Raw genomic sequence first — 22,950 nt, 5'->3', positions numbered from 1 at the left:
TGCAGGTTATTTGTGAGAGAATTTCTGGAGGTAAAACATGTTTAAATTTAACCAACAGTAGCGTGTCAGTGTATTTAAAATCATGACAAAAATCTTCTCTCTGGTCATGTTGCCCATGACAAATTACTATGATGTTGTGTGTTTAGGGCAAGATGTCAATACAGCATAAATCCCATGATATTTTGGTTTTCTTCTGGAGATTAAAGCTGTTTTTCTTGGGATAAATGCAGCAGCAAAACACAAACCAGTTGATCAAAAAAGCACTTCTGCCATAACTCCAATAATTTTCAGGACACATCAACCGACAGTAGTTTTGCCATTCCCAGTTCTTTTAAGGATTACATCTCTGCACTGTTGCCTTAAGTACGTCTGTAAAAGCTTGTTCTCCGTTAAGCCAGTTTACTGACTACAGCCTGGTTGAGAGAATTTAGTTGATTGGTCCATTTATCTAGTGCAGTATATCGTGCACCACCCCTCTTCTGATGATCTAGTTCAAGGAGTTGGTTGACTTGATCAATTCGTCCATGAATAGTGCTGGAAATAAATAAATAAAATATGTTTACGAATCATTTTCACTCGCTATAGTTTCTGAACTAATGTTTCATAAAATAGTCACAAAAGAAAAAACCTGCTGTCTACATTAAATGAATGAGTCTGGTGTTAGTTACAACACTGTCATATTCAAACTCTAGACAGAAACCAGATTTAAGCAATGTTTTATCAGTTTCATCTTAAAAGAACCACCAGGGAGCCAGCAGATGGTGTAGTGGTTACATTGCTGAACTCCCTCATGGCTGACCATGGTTCAAGTTCCAGACCCTGTGGATTCAAATTCACGCAGGATGTGTGTCCATATGTGCTCAAGATCCTGGGCTGAGAATAGAAGAGAGGCAATCGCAGCATGGCTATCCCCACCCCCCATCCCCCCATCCCCTTTGATTTTTCTCTTTTTGTTTCTCTGGGGAACAGATGGGCGCTATAGCAAACCACCCCCCACCCCCCACCACAAAACACACACAAACAACAACAGAAACACAAACAATAAAAAACCACTGAGCACAGACTTACCTAATTAATTATGAGTAAATGTTATCTGTGAAGCTTTAAACAACATAATACTTTTTTTTTTTTTTTTTTTGCTGTAGGGCATGTGCACTCATGGGACAGGAAAGTGAGAAAGTATCCCTCAGAAGGGATGGCCATGTAATCCCTTTTCCATTCTTCTCTCGGGACCTGGAGCATGTGCACACATGTACCTGGCATGCCTTTTAAGCTGCTGGGTCTAGGACTTGAAGCACGCAATCGGCTATGTGAGCTCCAGGTGCTCCAATCACCATGCCACCTAACATACTATAATACCTTTTTTTTTTTGAGAAGTTTTTTGTTTTTTGCTATTGCTATAGGGCGTGTGCACTTGTCAGAAAGACAAGAGAGACAGAGAGACAGAAAGCGAGAAATCACCCCCCAAGCCACGCTGCAATCCATTCTCCTCTTGGGATCTTGGGCAGGCATGCACACGCATCCGGCGTGATTTTAGGCCACTGGGTAGGGGACATGAACCGCGCTCGACTACATGGGAGTCCAGCGACACAGCTGTTATGTTAACTGCTTCCTGCATACTATAATACTTTTTTTTTTTGTCATCTTGAAATAATTATAGGTTTACTCACATACTCTAATACTTTTTTTTTTTTGGAGAGGTTTTCGCTATAGGGCGTGTGTGCTCGCCAGACAGGCAGAGAGAGAGACATAGAGACAGAAAGCGAGAAATCACCCCTCAGAGGGGATGGTCATGCCGCAATCCCTTCTCCTCCATTCTCCTCTCGGGATCTTGGGCATGCACGCACACGCGCCTGGCGTGAGTTTTAAGCCACCGGGTCCGGGACGCGAACCGTGGTCGACTACATGGGAGTCCAGTGACACAGCCATTACACTAACTGCTGGTTCCCCACATACTATAATACTTTTAAGAAAGATGCCATGTACCATGTAATGCTACATTGAAAAACATTTAAAAAAATAGTATTGATTAAATAATTCTTTAGCTGTACATAGCTCATAAACTAAATGAGAAATCCTGTAAAAACATGAGAACATTTTTTCAGAAATCATGTGTTTAATATGCCTATTCATTTCTCAAAAACTATCACACATACATATACATCTCTTTTAATAGAAAATCATAGCCAGAGGGTGAGTTTTATGAAGAATCAAGGATTCAGTTGCTTGCTACCTTTGTCACCACTATTCAAAATTTACAGTCCCAAACATTTTGTGACAAAAAAAGCAAAGTACTTACTTATCCAATATGCACTGCACCAGCAAGCTCTCCACATCAGCTACATCTATGTTTAACTCCTAAGACAAAAGACTCATTATAATTCTTCTAATTAACATTTTTAAAGAATTTGTGATTTTACATTAATTTCATTATCACTTCAAAATATCTAAGGACACAAGTCTGACTGAGATTTAACTTTGCAAATTCTGAAGCATACTTCTATGACAACTTTATTGTGGGTGAGGCTGATACTTCATCAATGTTCTCTGAGGCAACCTTTGGATTTGGGGCACACATGCACACGTGCCTGGCCAGTGTGGGAATCCAAACCACACAGAAGCCAGCTCCCAGTGCACAGCACTTAATCACTGCACAGGGCTGGCTCCCCAGTCTCTCTGTAACAATGTTCAAGTTCTTTTCTATTAACTCAATTCATACCAAGAAAACAGAAAAATTCACATTAAAAGTTAAAAGTAAAGTCTTTAAGTTATGCTTAATTATAATATCACATTAAGAATGTTATAAGTTATTTTTAATGAAAGATAGCTGTATTATATTTATAAGTATAAACATAAACATCAGTTAAAATCTACAAATATAAATACCTTAGAAATAAAAGGAATATGTATTCTTGTGTAAGGCTTAATTAATTTTATGAGCACTTGTGTTCTGATGTTTCGCAAAAGTTCTGAAAAAAAAAGTCAAAAATTAAAATCATACATTTGTATTTAACAGTTACATCTTTATGAATCATTATGTATACATGACATTAATTATCATTTATCTTCTCAAAATACTTGCCAGAAAGGACAAAAAGGGTTTAGAGCTAAAAATACAGATACACAGTATGATTAGAGACTACCTCTCTCATAATTTATTCTCACTTCCCTGATTTCACTTAGTTGTCATCTTACTAAAAGATTCTCTTGTCTCTCAATAATGTTTCACTGCCCATCATTTCTTTAACAGTTACGAATCCCACTATTACAGGAATTTGAACTGTGGGTGGCCAGGTAGAACCCAGCTCCTGATGCAGTGTTTAACCATTGTGACAGGTGCTGGCCCTATATAATGCTTTTTAGCCTCCCCAGTTTCTTCCCATAAAACTGTCTTCATAACTTTTAAAAACTAGATTGGGGCAGAGCCAGCAGGTAGCTTGGAGGTTAAGGTGGCTGGATCCCACGTTGGCAGCTGTACAGTTTGAATCCAGACTTGGAGGCTTGAGAATCACACTGGGTGCATGTATGTGCACACATGCCCAAAATCTTAGAGACTGGATTGTGTTGTGTTTGTCTCCATTGGAGACTGATTTCTCACTTTCTCTCTCTCTCTGTCTCACATAAGACACATGCCCTAGTTTTTTTTTTTAAATAATTATTTTAACTTTATTTATTTACTTATTTCAATTTGACCAGAGAGGGAAGGAGGGAGGGAAAGTCCAGGACTTGAACTGCGGTCAACTCTGTGGAGTCCAGCACCTTTAAACACCATGCCACCTGCTGATCCCCACATGCCCTAGTTAAAAAAAAAAAAAAAGGGATTGAGATCAGCCAGGTGGCATGGTGGTTAAGGCAGTTGGATCTTACATGGCTGATTGCATGGTTCAAGTCCTGAACCTAGAGGCTTGAAAATCACTCTACACATATGTTTTTTTTCATGTCCAAAATTTTGAGAGAATGAAGGAGAAAGGAGTATGGCATGGCCATTCACCATGGGAGATAATTTCTCACTTTCTCTGGTGAGCACATATGCTCCATACCAAACAAAACGAAAATAAAAACTAGATTAGAGTTCAAAAAAAATATTCCTACTTGCTTCTATATCTACAGATACAGTATCACTTGAAATTCATAGAACTTTAAAAATGTTGAGGGACCAGCAGATGGCATAATGGTTACGTTGCTTGACTCCCACATGGTTGACTACAGTTCGAGTCCCAGATCCAGCTGCTTAAAACTCACGCCTGGTAAGTGTGCATGCATACACAAGATCCTGAGAGGAGAACAGCGAAGGGACTGCGGTGTGGCCTTCCCCCCAGGGGGATGATTTTTCGCTTTCTGTCTCTCTGGCAACCTCATGTGCCCTATAGCAAAAATCTCTCTCTCTCTAAAAAAGAATTTTGTTGAGTGGGAGCCAGATGGTGGCGCAGAGAAGGGAAGGTTTCCTGTTCATGCTTCCCTGAATACACTAGGCACATAAATGCCTATGATCCTGGGTTGACTGATGATAAGTGTGGATCATGGCATCAAGACCCATGAGTACTGTTTGTCTCTCTTACAGAAAAAAACAAACAAACAAAACAAAAACCAAAAAAAAGTGGGTAAGAGAGTCTGCTGAATGAAAGAGAAAGGGAAGCGGGGGGGAAAAAAGTACATAACTTGTGAAACATTGTTTGGATTTTCCTGATACATTAGGTATTTGAGTGATTTATTCCAAATGGCCAATTAAAGACTCTCAAATAGCTCTACAATAGGTGGGCGCACTATAAAAGAAGCCCTAGAACAAAGGGATGATTTTTGTCTTTGGTAATTCAACAGAACTTATTAAAATCTTATTCACTTACCAGCATAACACTTTCCCAATACCTTTCATAGTAATCATTTAGCATTATCTACAGGAGGATATTTTCAAAGCTTTTGTAGTTTGTTAAAAAATAAACCCTAAAAATTAACTTTGAACCTAAGAGACAGCCACCTTAAACAAAACTGACATTATTTAAAAAGCTGATTGTACTAACATGAAATTGGTTACTGATTTCTTTAGAACGTTTCTTTATCCTTTTAGGGAATATCCTACTGCACAAGAGCATTTAGAAACATTTCTGTACTTTGCAATAAACAGAAAAATAGCTTAATTCCATATAGCTCCATTAATAAGCACTTACTTGACAATGGCAAAGAAAGTAACAGAATTCAGTTAGTAGAAATAACATACCTTCAATGTGTTCTCTTATGAAGGGATCGTCCATGATGTTGCTGTGATTTGTTTTCAGAATCTTTTCAAATTCAGTGATGTCATTATTCTGATAGGCACTAGTAGAAAAAAAAAGGTGTAAATTTTATCAAACATGAAGTATTAAATCAGATAATCCAAAGCACCTGTTTCTCAGTTTTCAAATACAAAAATCTAAATTACATTATAGTTTCTGTCATGGAAATAAGAATTAAACACACATACATCTTCTGCCAAAAAAACAAATTTCCTTCTTAATGGCTTTAGTTTTTTAAAGGAAAGAATAAATCAATCTTTTTAGGCTATATGCTATATTTAAACATAGTATTAAAATCATCTCAAAACTTGTGTTAGAAGTTGAAATGAAAATATTTAACAACTATTTAACGCTTGATGTGTATGAATTAAATTGTGCATTTAATCCCTGTGTATTTAATCCCTGATGGTTCTTAATGAAAGAAGTTAGGTTTCATGCATACTACATGTTAATTTGGCCTTATCTTTTAAAGAGATCCTCTCTGAAGGTTATTCAGAAAATGTAGCTTCCTAATTTTTATCGCCTAGTAAGCTACCAGCAACTGCCAAAACTTTTCCAAAGGAACATTTGATTCTGAAGTCTCTAGCCTTAAAATTCCACTGACTACAAAACAGAAATATTGGTAGCAGATATTCAGTGCCAAATGGGCACACATACAAAGGAGAGTGATGGAATTCCCTACTGCAGAAGGCCAAAGGCTGATTTATGTTCAGAGTTCTCTGAGGAAACTAGTATCTTGAAATAATTCTGTAAGACATTATTAAGATTGTTGAAGGTGCTGAGAAGGAAGAAGCCAACCTTCTGGATATGGCACCACTGTCTGCTTTATATGTTAGACATATCATCAGCCATTCTGCACGCCCTCTGCTGTGCTTCCATCTGTTGGGTCGCAATGTAACTTCATGTAAGGGACAGGTGATTCAAGTGCTTCAACGGGAATTATTTTCCTCTAGTCTGCTGGCAACTGACTAGGAAGATAAAATTAGGAAGCATTACTTTCTTACCTGCCTCAAATACATTATTGTAACATACTATAGAAGGACACATTCAAATAGTAAAAACATTTGTGCACACGCATATTTTATATTTTAACTGTGAGATACATTCTACTATTTAAATTTTTATCTTTTTATTCTTATACAAGATGTGATACCATGAGCCACGAGTATGGGTCAAGATTTACTATTAAAAATAAATTTCTGAGGGACCAGCAATTAGTGTAATGGCTATGTCGCTGGACTCCCATGTAGTCGACTGTGGTTTGCACTGTAATACAAAAATATCTCATACAATTACCTTTAGGCTTTGTGTATAAAGTGTATATAAAACATTAATAAATTTAGTGTTTAAACGTGGTGTTTATAAACGTAGTGTTTATCCATCTCCAGGATATCTCATTATGTATATGCAAATATTCCAAAATCTAAAAGAATCCAAAACCAGAAACACTTCTGGTCCTAAGCGTTTCACATAAAGGAAATTCAATCTCTATTTTTAAAGTTTCAAAAGTTTAAATCACTGCTTAGCAATTTAGCATTATAAACAATTTTTAAAAAGTAACAGGAAGTTAACTTCTAAACAAATCAGCTCTTAGTTAATAAGCACAGATTAAATAAACTGAAATGAGAATGGAGAAATCTCCTTTTTTGGTGCTAGAGGATATGTGTGCTCACCAGAGAGGAAAAAGAGGAAAGAGACGAGACAGCACCTCTTTTAATGGTGAATGGATGTGCTACAATCCCTTTTCCTCCATCTCTCCTTTGTTTTGGAATTTGGAGCACGCACGCACATGTGCCTGGCATGTTCCTCAAGCCACTGGGTTCAGGACTCAAACTGCAGTCAGCCATATCCCATTTGGCCCCAAGCACCAAGCTATCATGGAGCCACCCCAAGGTCTGCTTTCATAATTAAAATAGCTAAATAAAATTTTAAAATAAACTAAAGAAGCTGTTTTCTTATGTGGTAATTTAGAGATTATTATACCCTTAACTATTCCTATTCCCCCTAAAAAAAACTAACTCCTATTTTTCACAGCTATAAAAATAAGGCTTAAAAAAAAAAAAAGTAAATGAGAAGATTTTACACAGGAAATCAGTATCATGAAACAAGCTATGTTTTCTAAGCGTATAAAGTTTATACGTAAAAAGGAGTCTTCAAAAAGCTCATGGAAAATTTGTCGTGTGAAAAAATATGCATGGATTTCAAGTTATTTTATTTCAAAATAAACTTATATTTTAATTCCATTTTTCCACAAATGTTTGACGTCTCCTCATAAGTGATTTAAAGTATACAGCCCAGGGGCCAGCAAGTGGCATGGTGGTTAAGATACTGGACTTCCCTGTGGCCAACCGAAGTTCAGGAATGAAGTTGAAAGTCCCAAACTTGGCGGCTTGAAACTCATGTCTGGAATATGTGTGTGCATGCCCCAAATCCCAGGAGTAGAATGGAAGAGAAGGGATTGAGGTGTGTCTATCCCTCCATAGGGGGTGATTTCTCTCTTTCTGTTCAGCACATGTGCCCTACAGCAAAAAACAGGGCTCTGTGATGCACCTATGAATGCGACATTACACAAGGGAAGCTGCTACCTACACAGTGACCACAGGTTAAGCCCCTAGCCCAGCTACCCTGAAACATGCTGGGCACATGTGTGGACATCCATGATCTGATAGACTAGAGGACTAGAGGAAGGGATTACAGTGTTACCAGACCCCACAGAGGGTGCTCATTTACCTCTCTCATCCTCATGTGCAAATTTATGTGTTCTGCCATGAATAAAGAGAAAAATTAAAAACAAAACGAAGAGAGATGGTCTAATAGTTTTGTTTTTGTTTTTGTTTTTTAATGAAAAAAGATTAATAGGAGAATGTCAGGTCATCTAAATTATCTACAAATACCTGCAAAAAAACATGCCCCAAGTCCCCAATGAAGTTTTTACAGACTTGGTAAGTCAGCTGTATAATCTACAAGGACTCGCAAAACTTAGCAAGTTTCTTACACTTCGCTTTGGGGAAAAAAAAAAATAATAAAGTGTAAGAAAAGCCTAGAGCTCCATTAATTCTTAAGGCTGAGGAAAGCTTCTGTTCCTCATGAACTTCTTTTGCACATATGGGCCTTTTTCTATAGTTTTTGTTTGGTCTTATCTCCTATAATTTTGTTTCAATATTGATTATGGCAGGTTATTCAGTGGCTAATCATCATCGTTTACATCTTCATAGAAATAGTCACTAAAACTTTAGGCCTCTTAACCAGTGTGACGCCCCTGCCTCTTCACAGTCTAGCTCAGAAAATTATCTAGGGTAAACTTTTAAGTGATAAATTTCACCTTCTCATTGAGAAAATCTATGAGCAAAGAAAATATATCCATGTAGTTTTATCTCAACAAAAATTCTTAACTCATCTTGGATCAATTCATAATTTCATTTTGGATTAAAGTAGGCAGAAGCAGTAAACGTTGTGAAATAATGTTTAAGGCATGCAGTTTTCTACCAAAAAAAAAGAACAGATACATATACATAAACACATGGGTAATTTTAAAAAAACTTTATATAATAAAGATTCTTTATAAAATCTTGTGACTAACAGAGTAAAGCAACTGACTTCAAGAGATAAAAATCGTACATGCTTTCATATGCCAAACAAAATTACAAAAGAACAATGTTGAGTATTAACTAAATTCTGTAAAGTTTTCTCTTTTTTTCTTCTATAAACAGATTTAAAGAAATTTACCTTAATCAAAATATAAAATCTTACCTTACTAGATTTGTCATTGCAAGAATTTCTGGATCATTCTTGTATGGTTTGGCCTAAACATAATAAAAAAAATTAACTACATATAAATGCCAAGAAAGAACATTTATTCCCACAAAAAGGAGCAGGTAAGAGAAATTAACAATGAAAACACACGCACCTCCTGTGAGTCAAATGGATTTATTCCCGATTTCATTAGCATATTTGCTAAGACCAAATATTTTAAGCAAGTGGTTCGTCTAGGACTTCCTGATTCATCATAATTCTTGAAAGCTTCAAAAAAATCAGTGTGTGCCTTTTCAAATTCACCTTCTCTCAAGTGCATTTTACCCCCACATTCTGTAAAGAATAAAACACAAAAAAGAGAGAACATTTTCAGCTTGGTAATAAGAATACTGACAACTTTATTATAATCGAATGAAAATTATTTTACTGGCTTTCAATATTTTAATTCTGCAACCTGAGTAGAACCAGCCCCAAGGTACATACTTTTAATTCTAAAAAGCAAGCTCTTCATTTAACAACAGCCAAACAAGCATTTGCAAATTTTTATCCTCAGATGAAGTAGAAAGATGAATATATTACTATAATCAAGGAACAGAACCGCTAATAAGTAAATTTTCTATTAATATCTTTTTTTTTTTTTTTTTGAGGTTTTCACTATAGGGTGCGTGCGCTTGCCAGACAGACAGAGAGAGACATAGAGACAGAAAGTGAGAAATCACCCCCCAGGGGGGATGGTCACGCCGCAATTCCTTCTCCTCCATTCTCCTCTCGGGATCTTGGGCATGCACGCACACGCGCCTGGCGTGAGTTTTAAGCCACCGGGTCTGGGATGCGAACCGCAGTCGACTACGTGGGAGTCCAGCAACATAGCCATTACGTTAACTGCTGGTTCCCAATATCTTTATTGATATAAATTTTATAAGACAAGAATGCATCTCTCTTTCTAAGACTAGACCATTTCATTCACTCCAATACTTTCCATTTATTTTCAGTAAAACAGAAATAACCTTCAGAGTCCTTTTATCAAATGCAATGACACCTTACTATCTTCCCACATCACCACCCACTCTCTCCAAACCAAACTTGCCTCTGATGACTCCCATGATCAGCGGATGAGGGATGGCAGACTTGATGTGAAGTGACTGTTCATAGAGTGCTTTAAGTTTCTTGTTATTTTTCTGTGCTGTGTACATTTGAATTTCCAAAGCATATATTTCTAACAATTGTGTACCTTTTTTCAGGTCATCTTCCCCATCATCAGTCTAGGAAAGCAAATATTTAACTTTAGTCAAGATAGAATTCAGAGGTAACCTAGTAATTTTTATTTGAGTTAGCCTGGAAAATTTATATGCTTAAAATCCTATATCTGTGTAAAAGTTTACTACCAATATTAACTGGGAAGTAGAATACTAAGAGTAATTCTTAAATAGCCAAATAGAAACCTATTATACTTTCTAGTTATTAGATGCAGAAAAAGTGGTCCAAGGTTTTTTTTGTATGTATAAAATGTTTTAATATTTTTATTAGAGTATTTATGGTTTTCTTCAAATCTTCCCAACAACTTAAATCTCCTTTTTTCAATCAAAAATCACTTTCTGAGTGCTTTCCATGTGCCAAATACTGGAAAAACAAAGTTTAGTCAAGGTTCCTGTTCTCAAAGTCCACAATCTAGAAAAAGATTCATTTGTTAACAGATAAATTACAATATAAATAATGATTCTAGCTCAAGTATAAATTAAGAATATAGAAAAATGGAAGAAAAAGGGACTAACTCTCCTAGGGGATCTCAAAGTAGTCATAGAAGTTTCTTCCACAAAGATGACATTTGAGCTTAACTTGCCCAGTTATTGTTTATTGGGTCTCCCAATTTAAAGTTCTGATTATTCACTAATGAATCGCAATTAGAGTAAAATATATGACACACAAAATTTGTACATCCATATTATCGGTATACCTGTCTGAACATAATTCCATCAAAACAATAATGTTTTGATGGAATTATGGATGGAAGTACAAATGAATGGATTATTGTTTTTTAATCCCTTATCGTAAGTATAGTATATAGTTTCTCCCATTCTGTGAGTTGTCTCTTTACTCTATTGTTTCCTTTGCTAAGCAGACACTTTTTATCTTGATGTAATCCTACTTATTTGTCATTGGTGTTCATTGTGCTTTAAAGATCTGACTTAAGAAATCTTTGCCTACTCCAATATCTTGAAGTATTTCTTTTGCATGTTCCTCAAGTAGTTTTACAGTTTGAGTCTTTACATTAGTCTTTTAAAAGCTCTAGAATGTTGGGACCAGCAGGTGGCATAATGGTTATGTCACTGGACTCCCACATAGTCAACCATGGTTTGACTCCTGGATGTAGCAGCTTAAACTCACACCAGGCCCGAGTGCGTATGCCCAAGATTCTGAGAGGAGAAGGGATTATGGCATGGCCATCCCTCCTGGGAAGGGATTGCTCTCTTTCTTTCTCTCTATCTTTCTGGCAAGTGCATGTGCCCTATAGTAACACCTCTCAAAAAACCCAAACAAAAAAAGTTCTAGAATGCTACTTACAACCCAGCTAGTATTTTTCTAAAGTTCCTAGAGTAAACAAGCAAAACTTCTCCAGAGGGTTTGTTTATTTGCTTTTTTGTTTTGTTTTAAATTTGCTATGGGGTGTGTATACTCACTGAAGAAAGTCAGAGAGTCAGAGAGAGAGAGAGAGAGAAAGTGAGAAAGTATCCCCCAGGGGGGATGACCATGCTGGCACACCTTTCCTTCATTCTCTTCTTGGGATTTTGGGCATGCACACATGCCCAGGGTGCTTTTCAAACTGCTGGGTCCTGGACTCGAACCACACTATTGGGTGTGTGGAATTTAGCCACCTTAACCTCCATGACACTTGGCTGGAGTATTTTTTTTTTTAATTTAATATTCCTTATATACATACTCAAACACTCTCTTCCATTCATTAATTGCTCCTTTATCATTTCTTTTTTTTTTTCTTTATCATTTCTATCTCACTAAAGTGAACCAACAGTTGTTTATGAATTAGACTAAACTTCCTTAAGAATACATAGAGAAAAAAACAATTCATAATTGACTGATGTGCTTTATATGGCAAAATTGTTCAATGAAATTATCTGCAGTGATTAATTTAGAATGGCTTCCTGTTTTCCCTACTCTCAGAGATGACACGTATATTATTAAAATAATAGCACATGGCATTAAAAATAATTAAAACAATATTTCTACATAAAACTTAAACTAATATAAAATGATTTATTTGATCAAAACAAAAAAGGCAATATAAAATTAGAGTCAAGAAGTAATAGAGCTGTGGTGTCCTGACCACATGGCTATTCAAATTTAAATTTAAATGTATTAAACTGAAAATGAAAACTTCGGTATCTGTCATACTAACCACTAATAAATACTTGATATCTACATGTAACTACTGCTACTTTATTGTTTGAAGTTCAGATTGGGCAGTGCTACTGTAGGAATTCATATTCATAAATTATGATACAAAATCTCTCTTATATATGCTGCCTGCTTCTGTGTGTGTGTGTGTGTGTGTGTGTGTGTGTGTGTGTATAGGTTTATTCTTAGTATTACAACTGCCCTTTTTACTGATATCTGGTACCTCATTCCACAAAATATAAGGATTGAAATTAGGATTAAAACAAGAAGAAATGCAATATAAAATAATTTAATATTTTTGTAACTAATTTTCCAAATTTTATTTTGGGGCAGAAACTTAGACAAAAACATGCCTGAACAGTATTTTGAATATAATTACAGTTTATGTTTTTTTATTATGAGGAAAGATACATTTAAGAACAAAATTGGGGAATACTACCTGACAGGATTGATGTAATTGGCGTAAAATTTTTTGAAGCTTTCCATATTCCTCTCGTTCTAAATATAATTTTCCCAGCTGTAAGAAAGAAAAGTTATTAAAATCAAAAGTTTAGAATAGGAGTACATCTTAGGGACACTTTATTAAAAACACCCACCCACTCTTCAAAATAAAAAAATGTATTTTAATTGTTACCTTTGTGTTTGTTTTAAACCATAGTCTATCATTCTTAGCATCTTTCAAAGCTTCCAGTGTTGTTTCATAAAATTCCTGCAGTAAATCCATCTGACATAAAAAATCAGAATTCTATAATTGTAAACAGCAAATTTGTACCTGTTAATAAAGTTAATTTGAGCAAACTAAAAGTGCATCTTTGAAATTTAATACACTATCTGTATCTTACTGAATATCTTCTACAGTCCAAAAAATTAACAAACCAAAGTAAAATACGGACCGAATTTGCAAGAAGACAAATGTCAAAATCTGTTTCTATGCTAGTTTTATAACACCAGAAAACATTTACTCATATAAACTATATCATCAGCTCTCCTATCTGTGGGATCTGCATTGACTGATTCAACCAACCTACAGATGCAACCAGGTCACACCAACTGTTAGAAAATGGGTAGAAGTGGCTCCCTAAAAGACAGATGCTAAAGAAATTGATATATTTTTCTTTTCACTTGAAACTGATGCTAAGATTACGTCTAAGTAATCCACTGATGATTTAAAGTATATAGAAAGATACGCATAGGCTGTATGTGAATACATTGCTATTTTTATTTAGGGAACTTAAGCATCTGTGGATTTTGGTATTCATGGGGGGGATGGAACCAACCCCCACAGACACATAGGGATGACTGTATTGCCTTAAGTTTGAATGTTCTTATAGTACAGGCTTGTCTAAAACTAATTATTCATTTTATATTAACAAAAAGTAAATGATATGCACATAGAACTAACCATATGATTACTATTTAACCCTTATTTGTTATATATTATATGGTAAACACTAAGTAAGCTGATAAAAAATATTAAGTTCCCGTTCTCCAAATCTATAAACCTAGTAAATCAATTATCTAGACTACACAGCTTTTGAGTCACTGGCAAACCTTGGAGCTGAGTTAAGACAAAAGACTACTACAATTTTAACTGAGTCTAATCACCACCAAGTCATCAATTTGAGTGTGACCTTTTTCTCTTGGAAATCATTGTTTTGCACTGTGATTAGCTCCTCTCTTTACCCTCTCTCCCTATTTCTAGATTTGTTACTGTCTGATTCTCTAAATCTCTACTTGAAAGGATCAGGCTGTAAGAGAATCACGGGTGTAGGAAAGTTTGATACTTTCAGGAAAAGCTGTCTATTAGTTTATGACTACTGATGACATACTGAATAAGAGTGCTACCCACCCAATATTTATTCTTATTTTCAAAAGATAAGAAACTTACATAGAGTACCAGAAGCATACAACCTTCAAGTTTTAAAATTATTTAAACACACTCCCCAAAAGGTCCAGCCATAACAACATATAAACAGTGTACCAAAAAACATTTTGAAACACTTTAACTTGGGAAACATTTTCCCACTTAAGAAAAATTCTGTGATACAAAACTTAACCTTGTAATTATAGTGCCATTAAATGCTAACATCCTAAGCAAACCTAAACACATACTTATGTCCACCTGCTTTTAATCCCATTACCATATGTACTTTTTAACTATAAAAGGGAGAAATAAATGCCTCGAGAAATAAAAATGATACCTGATAAAAAGGAAATGAGAGGCTGATTCTGAAGTGAACATTTTAAGCTATAAGTACAAAATTTATCAAATGCTCGGGAACCAGCAGTTAGCGTAATGGCTATGTCGCTGGACTCCCCCGTAGTCGACCGCGGTTCGCGTCCCGGACCTGGTGGCTTAAAACTCACACCGGGCGCATGTGTGTGCGTGCCCAAGATCCCGAGAGGAGAATGGAGGAGAAGGGATTGAGCGTGATCATCCCCCCCCGGGGGGGGTGTGTGATTTCTCGCTTTCTGTCTCTATGTCTCTCTGTCTGTCTGGCGAGTGCACGCGCCCTATAGCAAAAACCTCTCCAAAAAAAAAAATATATATCAAATGCTCTAAGAAATGCTAAATGATATACAGAATACATTTGATGCTAAAGCCATAACTTAGGATGATGTCACTTAAATGATTCTAAATAAATGATCTCATTAAAAATTATCTTGCAAAAAAGAAATTTAATAATAAAAGCACTATCCCCCTCAATGTCCATTTCAGTTTCATTATCAGTCCTTTTTTTCATCATGTACCTATCCTTTGTAGAAGCATTTACTAAGCACCTATTGAGTAATGCCTAACACTAACTGATGAGTGCAGGCCTTTCTTGAGATTCTTGATTGATCTAATCAAATCCACACGTGCAACCTATGAGTAGTGTTAAGCATAAAACCCGAGTGGCTAGCGGTGATATAGTTTATTAGAAGGAACTGTGACAGTCACTATATGGGAGTCTAATATAAGCCTGTAAAAGTTTTTTAAGATTACTTTTGTATCTGAATACATTATTTAATGAGATGAAGTTGGGGTTGTTACCTTTTAATATTATATAATCAGTGCTGAATTCAAGAAAATAGTATGTAGTTTTTTAAAAAGCACAATAATAACTAGCATGATTACTTAAATAGAATTTCTAGGCTTTTCTATTTTAAAGAACAAATAATAAACACATCAATTGTACCAAGAGGAAAGAATGGAGTCTAACCTGTTTAGAAGTGGAGATATAGTCAAGAATAGAATTAATGGATTTTTCAGAGTAATTTCTTGTGACTGCACTCCGAATATAGGTCAATAGTTGTTTATATCTATTCATCATTTCTGGAAAGTTTGTCTGTAAGGGAAGAGAAATGTATTGTTATATACGTATTTATGTACTAAAATATGTACAAGATTAAGATTATAGTTCATCTTACTATATAATTTAAATATAGATCATATATTATAGCTCACAATACATTTTTATAAAAGAGAAACTATACATGACAAAAATGCCATAAACACTGTATCTTACATTTACAATGACTAGGCCTGGCTACAGTGGCACAAGCAGGAGGGCGCTGCTGCAATGTGCTGTGTGGGAGGCCCAGGTTTTGATTCCCAGCACAACCTAAACAGGCTGGATGTGGTGGCCCATGACTGTGATTCTGAGGCAAGAGAATAGAAAAATGGCAAAGCACTGTCAAAACCACCTCTCTTAGCCCCTCCTCCCTTTTCTTATACTCTCTTTCATAGGGAAAAAAAGATAATTGAAAGGAAGAGATTACTCAGATATACAAACCAAATTTATGAAGTCAGCCTATGAAACAAGTATAACTTCTAAATTTCCCAAATTTTAGACACTGTTTTTCATTGCACACATATTTATTTAAATGGTTAAAACTAGTAAAATATTCATAGAAAAAAACATTTTAAAAAGTCTAAGTTTTCGGGAACCAGCAGTTAGCGTAATGGCTATGTCGCTGGACTCCCACGTAGTCGACCGCGGTTCGTGTCCCGGACCCGGTGGCTTAAAACTCACGCCGGGCGCGTGTGCGTGCGTGCCCAAGATCCCGAGAGGAGAATGGAGGAGAAGGGATTGCGGCGTGACCATGCCCCCTGGGGGGTGATTTCTCGCTTTCTGTCTCTATGTCTCTCTCTGTCTGTCTGGCGAGCGCACGCGCCCTACAGTGAAAATCTCTCAAAAAAAAAAAAAAAAAAAAAAAAAAAAGTCTAAGTTTTCGGATCCAGCAGTTAGTGTAATGACTATGATGCTGGACTCCCATGTAGTCGACCACGGTTCAAGTCCCGGACCCGGTGGCTTAAAACTCACGCCAGGCACGTGTGCGTGCGTGCCCAAGATCCTGAGAGGAGAATGGTGGAAAAGGGATTGTGGTGTGGCCATCTCCCCTGGGAGGTGATTTCTCGTTTTCTGTCTCTCTGTCTCTGTCTGGTGAGCACACGCACCCTATAGCAAAAACCTCTCAAAAAAAAAAAAATCTAAGTTTTCAAAAGCCTTGGTTACCACCTACTAAGATATCAGTTATATCCTCCCGTGAAGATTTACCCCTTCATTAGGAAGCCCTTCAATAAGTTACATGTTGCTTTTCTCCCTACCAATGGCTAGCTCTACAAAAAAATATCAAATGAAAGGATCTCTCATGCCAAGAAAAGTCCTGCCACATAAGAATCTACTCAATAGTAGATATAGTGAATGTTGCTATTTCTTCCCTGACTATTTGTACTATTGTGAAAATATTCATGAAACATGAAACACCTCAATAAATAAAAGGATACCAGTGACATTTCCAGCAGTTAAGTATTATCTTTCTTCCTTCCTCTGTTCAGGGTAAAACAGCCACGCCATCTTAGGGGTAGCATACTATTTAAACAGACTAAAAAACTAAACCATTGCTATACACTGGGTTGTCAGAAAAGTCAAGATGATTACCAGCTAACCTTCCATTTGCCAGAGTTCCTATACCTTTCAAGTACTTACCCTAAACTAACCTGAATTGCAACTTGATCTTCCTCTCCAAAGTTGTTTCACCCTTAGTGATCTAAAATTTATGTCTGTACTTAGTCCTTTCATCTCTTTTTTGTTTTTTTTGTGGGGAAGTTTTTGCCATAAGGCGCATGCGCTCGCCAGACAGAGAGAGACAGAAAGACAGAAAGAGAGAAATCACCCCCCGGGGGGGATGGCCACGCCACAATCCCTTCTCCATTCTCCTCTCGGGATCTTGGGCACGCACGCACAAGCGCCCGGCGTGAGTTTTAAGCCACTGGGTCTGGGACGTGAACCACGGTCAACTACGTGGGAGTCCAGCGACATAGCCATTACGCCAACTGCTGGTTCCCAGTCCTTTCATCTCTTAACCTAAGCTTTTTTCCTTCACTCCAACCTGTATTCACTTCAACCTTGTATTCTGGAGTTTTGCTTGGTCAGTTTAAAAAAATTGAGGACTGGCATACTATGAGAATATGATATCGCTGACAGTTCCATTTTATCTACAAATGTTTTTAACAAAATAATTGATCACTACTAAATGTCAGCCACTATTATAGGTGCTAGGAATTTAACAATGAATGAAACAAAGCCCTAGTCTTATGGAGCTTACAATTTATTGAAGGTGGGGGAGAGGTAGTGCAGAGAAAAGCAATAAAATAAGTAAATAGATCGAGTGGTGACAAATGCAAATAACAAAGACATCAGGGTGAGATGAAATTAAGTGATAATGGGGAGGATGCTATTTCATATGGGTAGTCAGGGTAAAGTCATTTTAATATATGATACCTTCTGAATAGATTTGAATCATTTAAGGAAAAGAATTATATGGCATCTGAGAAAACAGCATTTGAGGCAGATGAAACAGCAAGCACAAGCCTCTACATAGGTGTATACTTGGTATGTCTTGAGCAACAATAAGAACACCAATAAGGGAGCAAATAGAAAGTAAGATCAGAGAAAGGCAGCAAAGGAAGGATAAACTTATATAGGGCCTGGCAGGCCATGGTACAGACTTTGCGTTTGTTAAGGAGGGTGGGGAGCAACAGAGTATTTGTAGTAGTGACATAATCTGACTGACATTTTAAATGGATCGTAATGTTACTGCAGAAAACAGACTGTGGCAGGGTAAGGATGGAAAGGATGGAAGTAAAGAGATCAGTTTAAAGGCTTCTGCAATAATCTATGTGAGAGATCATGATGTTGGCTAGGACCAGGGTAGCAGGTATAGAAATTGTAGTAGTCAGATAATGGATATATTGGATATAAAGCCACTAGAGAATTTATCAATGGGTTATCTGTGGAGTGAAGAGAGAAAGAATGGAGTCAAGCATATCATTAAGGATTTTGGTCCTAGTCAGAGGACAGAAATTCTTTACAATAAAACAAATTTAAACTCTAAGACAGGGCCGGCCCCCACAGACTAGTGGTTAGAGGAAGCCAGAACCCACATGACTAACTGTGTTCAAGTCCCAGTCCTGGCAGCTTGAAAAACATACCAGGTGCATTATGCCCCAAATTCTGACAGGATAGAGAAATGGGGGAGAAGGGATTGCTGTTTCTGTCTCTGATGAGTACATGTACTCTCTCACTGTTATAAATAAATTAATTAAAATAAAAACTGATAGTTTTGGAAAAGTCACTAATTTTTTGTAGCCAAATAGTATCCATGTATCTACAGGATAAATTTTCTTAGGCAGAAAATTTTGAAATCCTATATAGCTTCTTTTTAAACTAAGGAGTATTACTGTAGTCATAACTGCAAGGGAAACTAAACATAAAAGCACATCATACTACAATGCCATTTTGTTGCAATGAGGTTTTTACCTATAAATTGTTTTCATTAGTTTAACTCCCTCAAAACAAATCTTACCAACTTGAAGTTAATCTTAATCATTTGTTTCAGTGCTTTAAATCCCCATTCTCCTTTTTCACCTTCAAGTTCCAAAACCTAAAAAAGGGAAGAGATCATTAATATAACTTCATACTAACACATCACTTTCTAACGACATATAGTATCTTAGTTTTGAATTAATTTTTAAAAATTATTTCATTTGGAATCAGTAGTTGGCATAATGGCTTTGTTGCTGGACTCCCATGTAGTCGACCGGGGTTTGAGTCTCAGACTTGGTGGCTTAACCTCACTCTGGGTGCGTGTGCATGCATGCCCAATATCCCGAGAGGAGAATAGAGGAGAAGGGATAACGACATGGCTATCCCCCAGGGGGTGATTAGATAAATAGATAAAGTTAAATAAAGTAATTCAAAAAAGGAAAAATGCTTTAAAAAAAGAATTATTTAACTTTACTTATTTATTTATTTTTAATTTGACCAGACAGGGACGGAGTGCAAGAGAGAGAGCAAAAGAAAGTGAGAAAGCAAGCTGTCAGGCCAGGATTGGAACCACAGTCAGCCACGTGGGAATTCAGCACCTTTAACCACCGTGCTACCTGCTAGTCCCTTGAATTAATTTTACAGTGTATGCGTGAAAATCATTTCTCCAAGAATCCCATTTCTCATGTTACTTAAAAAGTCTTTTTTAAAAAGAGAAATAAGCGTTAAGATGTTTACTTAAGGACAAAAAGGCTTATTTTTGAAGATCCTTCACCAAAAGGTTAAGAACTACTTCTTGAATACTCTACAATTTCAGTACTTTTTCCTCCCTAAATAACCTTTGGTAAGAACAACCTAAAAAATAGTGAAATTGGGACCAGCAGTTAGCGTAATGGCTATGTCGCTGGACTCCCATGTTGTTGACCGCGGTTTACGTCCCGGACCCGTTGGCTTAAAACTCACACCGGGCGTGTGTGCATGCGTGCCCAAGATCCCGAGAGGAGAATGGAGGAGAAGGGACTGCGGTGTGGCCATCCCCCCGGGGGGTGATTTCTCGCTTTTTGTCTCTGTCTCTGTCTGTCTGGCAAGCACATGCACCCTATAGCAACTCCCCCCCCCAAAAAAAGTGAAATCACGCCCATGTAATCTGTCCCCAAAATACATGTAGTGACAATAACTATTGCCAATCACATTAGTTCTTCTACTAGAACCATACTACCTTTTCAGAACAATAATCCTGCTCCATAGATAGCATGATTGAAAATCAATGGGATACCCCTTTAGACCTATTTGCTCGTTCTGCATAACCCAAGGATTATCACTAAGTATTCAAATCACATATTTAAGACAAAATAATTGAGGACTTACTAGACCTAACACATCATTAAAAAATACTTTAGGGCCTGCCAGTGGAATGTTAAGGTGGCTGAATCCCATATAACTGACTGTATGTTTGAGTCCCAGACCTGGTAGCTTGAAGAATTATCAGGCGTGTGTGCATGCCCAAAGTCCCAAAGAAAGAAATGAGAGAGCATGACTCTCTCATATTGGGGGTACTTTCTCATTCTCTCTCTCTGTCTCTATCTCTGGCAAGTGCATGAGCTCTGCAGTAAATTAAAATAAACAACTGAACAAACCCAACTGTAAGACAGAATCAACTGAAAAAAATATTAACCTTTTGGAAACTGCTTAATGCTGCTTTTGGGTCATCTTCTTTTAATGCTTTGGAATTATAGTACTGATTTTCCAAATCCACATTTGGCTCGGAGTTACTATCTTCAGAGTATTCCTGTGTTAGAAAGAAAGAGATGTTGAAAGATATAGACAGACATAGGGAAATGCAATCAAAACCACAATGAGATACCACTCAACCCCAAGAAGAATGGCTTTGATCAAGAAAATAAAGAACTACAAGTGCTGCTGAGGCTGTGGTGAAAAAGGATACCTGTTATACTGTTGGTGGAAATGTAAATTGGTACAGTCACTATAGAAAACAATATAGAGATTCTTCAAAAATCTACAAATAGAACTATCATATGACCCAGTAAACCCATTCCTTGTTATCTACCTAAAGGATAGGGAAATAGTCAGAAAGACACTTGCACAGTCATATTTATTACAGCATTATTCATAGTTGCTAAGACATGGAACAACCTAAATACTCAAGAATTGATGACTGGATTGAAAAAATGTGGTGCATATACACTATGGAATAGTACTATATTAGCAATACAGAACAATGAGACTGACCCTGTCATTTGATTTGAAGTAAATGAACCCAGAAGATTTAACGCTAAGTGAAGTAAGCCAGACTATGAAAGACAAACTCTGTATATTCCTGCTCAATACATACTGAATGACTGCACTCTACGGAATAAATTGAAAGAGTCAAAGACAACAGTAGGGAGGATAAATGTAAATACCAGAGATTGTGGTAAGGGAATGGGGTAGACAGTAGAAGGTGGTTGGGAGGGGCTTAGGGAAGAAATATTTAACAGACATAAGAATGTAAAGTTCTCTGTTCAAAATTATGTATATTGTAATATTCTTGATTTGATTGGCATGTGCTGCATGAATACTTTGAAAAAAAAAATCAGGACTCAACAGATGGTATGGTGGTTAAGGCACTAGATTCCCACACAGCCAACTGTGGTTCAAATCCTGGATCTCATGGCTTGAAGAGTACAACAAATAAATAGATAAATGAATTAGGAGTTAGACCCAGTTACAGGTAGATAGTACAATGGCCTATCACAGAGAGTCACTGTGCTTTTCTTTTAATGAAGCCAATTATGTTTTTCTCTATAACCTGGCTAATGTATAATATACACTATTTTGCAGGTCTCTGGTAAAAGACAGGCCCCACACACATAATTCGAATACAGATCTGTCAGATGGAGCCAACTCTGGTCAAGATGGAGTCACTCTGGTCATGATTTCTTTTAATAGAAATCATTTACTGCTTTTAATAGAGATCAGCTATTAGCTCTCACTGCTTCTCAACAGCTTGCTTACAGAAGAAACTGCCTGTACACAGGATACAACTTACAGCAGTGAGTAACTTAGTTTCATCCGCAGCACCTTGGTTATGGTCTTTGTAGTTCAGAGGAGCCCAAGAATGCAGATCCTCAAGGTCAGTCAGCCCCACAGAAAACCTCCGTTCATCTGTCCCTCTAATTCATCTAGAGCATTGGACAAGAACCAGTGTGGGTGTTGGGCCTGATCACCTCAGCACTTCCCCTTCGTAGAGATGGTACAATAATTACATGTGAGTAGGAAATCATAAAATAACAGACCAGCAGGTGATGTGGTGGTTAAGGCGTGGGACTCTTAATGGCTGATTACAGTTTGAGTCCCAGACCTGGTGGCTTGAAAATCACACTGGGCTCATGTGCATGCATGCCCAAACTCCTGAGAAGAAAATGGAGGGCAAGGGTTTGCAGTGTGGCCATCTCCACAGGGGTATGATTTCTCATTTTCCCTCTCTTCGTCAAGCAAACACACCCTATAGCTAAAGTCTGAAAAAAATAATAATAATAAAGGAAGAAAATCCCACACATTCTGCTGTGGAAAGTAAATGCTGTTAAGATGGAAAATCCGGGACCGGCAGTTGGCGTAATGGCTATGTCTCTGGACTCCCATTTAGTCAACCATGGTTGGAATCCTGAATCCAGTGGCTTAAACTTACGCCGGGCGCGGGTCGA

At 37.0% G+C, this 22,950-nt stretch overlaps 1 protein-coding gene across 2 annotated transcripts in view; it reads right to left on the bottom strand.

Annotated features, from left to right (window-relative positions):
• Positions 1 to 40: 40 nt before the first annotated feature.
• COPS2 (COP9 signalosome subunit 2) overlaps positions 41 to 22,950 on the bottom strand; it is a 36,675-nt gene continuing 13,765 nt past the window's right edge. Inside the window, exons 2-13 of one of the 2 annotated variants that reach the window (XM_027768398.1) lie at positions 20,922 to 21,022; positions 19,287 to 19,364; positions 15,638 to 15,763; positions 13,069 to 13,179; positions 12,874 to 12,951; positions 10,111 to 10,285; positions 9,178 to 9,356; positions 9,021 to 9,073; positions 5,216 to 5,313; positions 2,887 to 2,969; positions 2,300 to 2,358; positions 41 to 534 (exon numbers count right to left, since the gene is read on the bottom strand). In XM_027768398.1, coding sequence (XP_027624199.1) covers positions 390 to 534; positions 2,300 to 2,358; positions 2,887 to 2,969; positions 5,216 to 5,313; positions 9,021 to 9,073; positions 9,178 to 9,356; positions 10,111 to 10,285; positions 12,874 to 12,951; positions 13,069 to 13,179; positions 15,638 to 15,763; positions 19,287 to 19,364; positions 20,922 to 21,022 — 1,286 coding nt within the window. In that variant the 3' untranslated portion in view covers positions 41 to 389. The remainder of the gene's footprint in view (positions 535 to 2,299; positions 2,359 to 2,886; positions 2,970 to 5,215; positions 5,314 to 9,020; positions 9,074 to 9,177; positions 9,357 to 10,110; positions 10,286 to 12,873; positions 12,952 to 13,068; positions 13,180 to 15,637; positions 15,764 to 19,286; positions 19,365 to 20,921; positions 21,023 to 22,950) is intronic. The other variant, XM_027768399.1, reaches the window with a different exon arrangement.

This window comes from Tupaia chinensis, unplaced genomic scaffold (assembly GCF_000334495.1).
Source record: "Tupaia chinensis unplaced genomic scaffold, TupChi_1.0 Scaffold146140_1, whole genome shotgun sequence".
Lineage (NCBI taxonomy): Eukaryota > Metazoa > Chordata > Mammalia > Scandentia > Tupaiidae > Tupaia > Tupaia belangeri.
The sequence above is the reverse complement of the archived record's forward strand: the minus strand, read 5'-3'. Positions and strand labels throughout refer to the sequence as shown.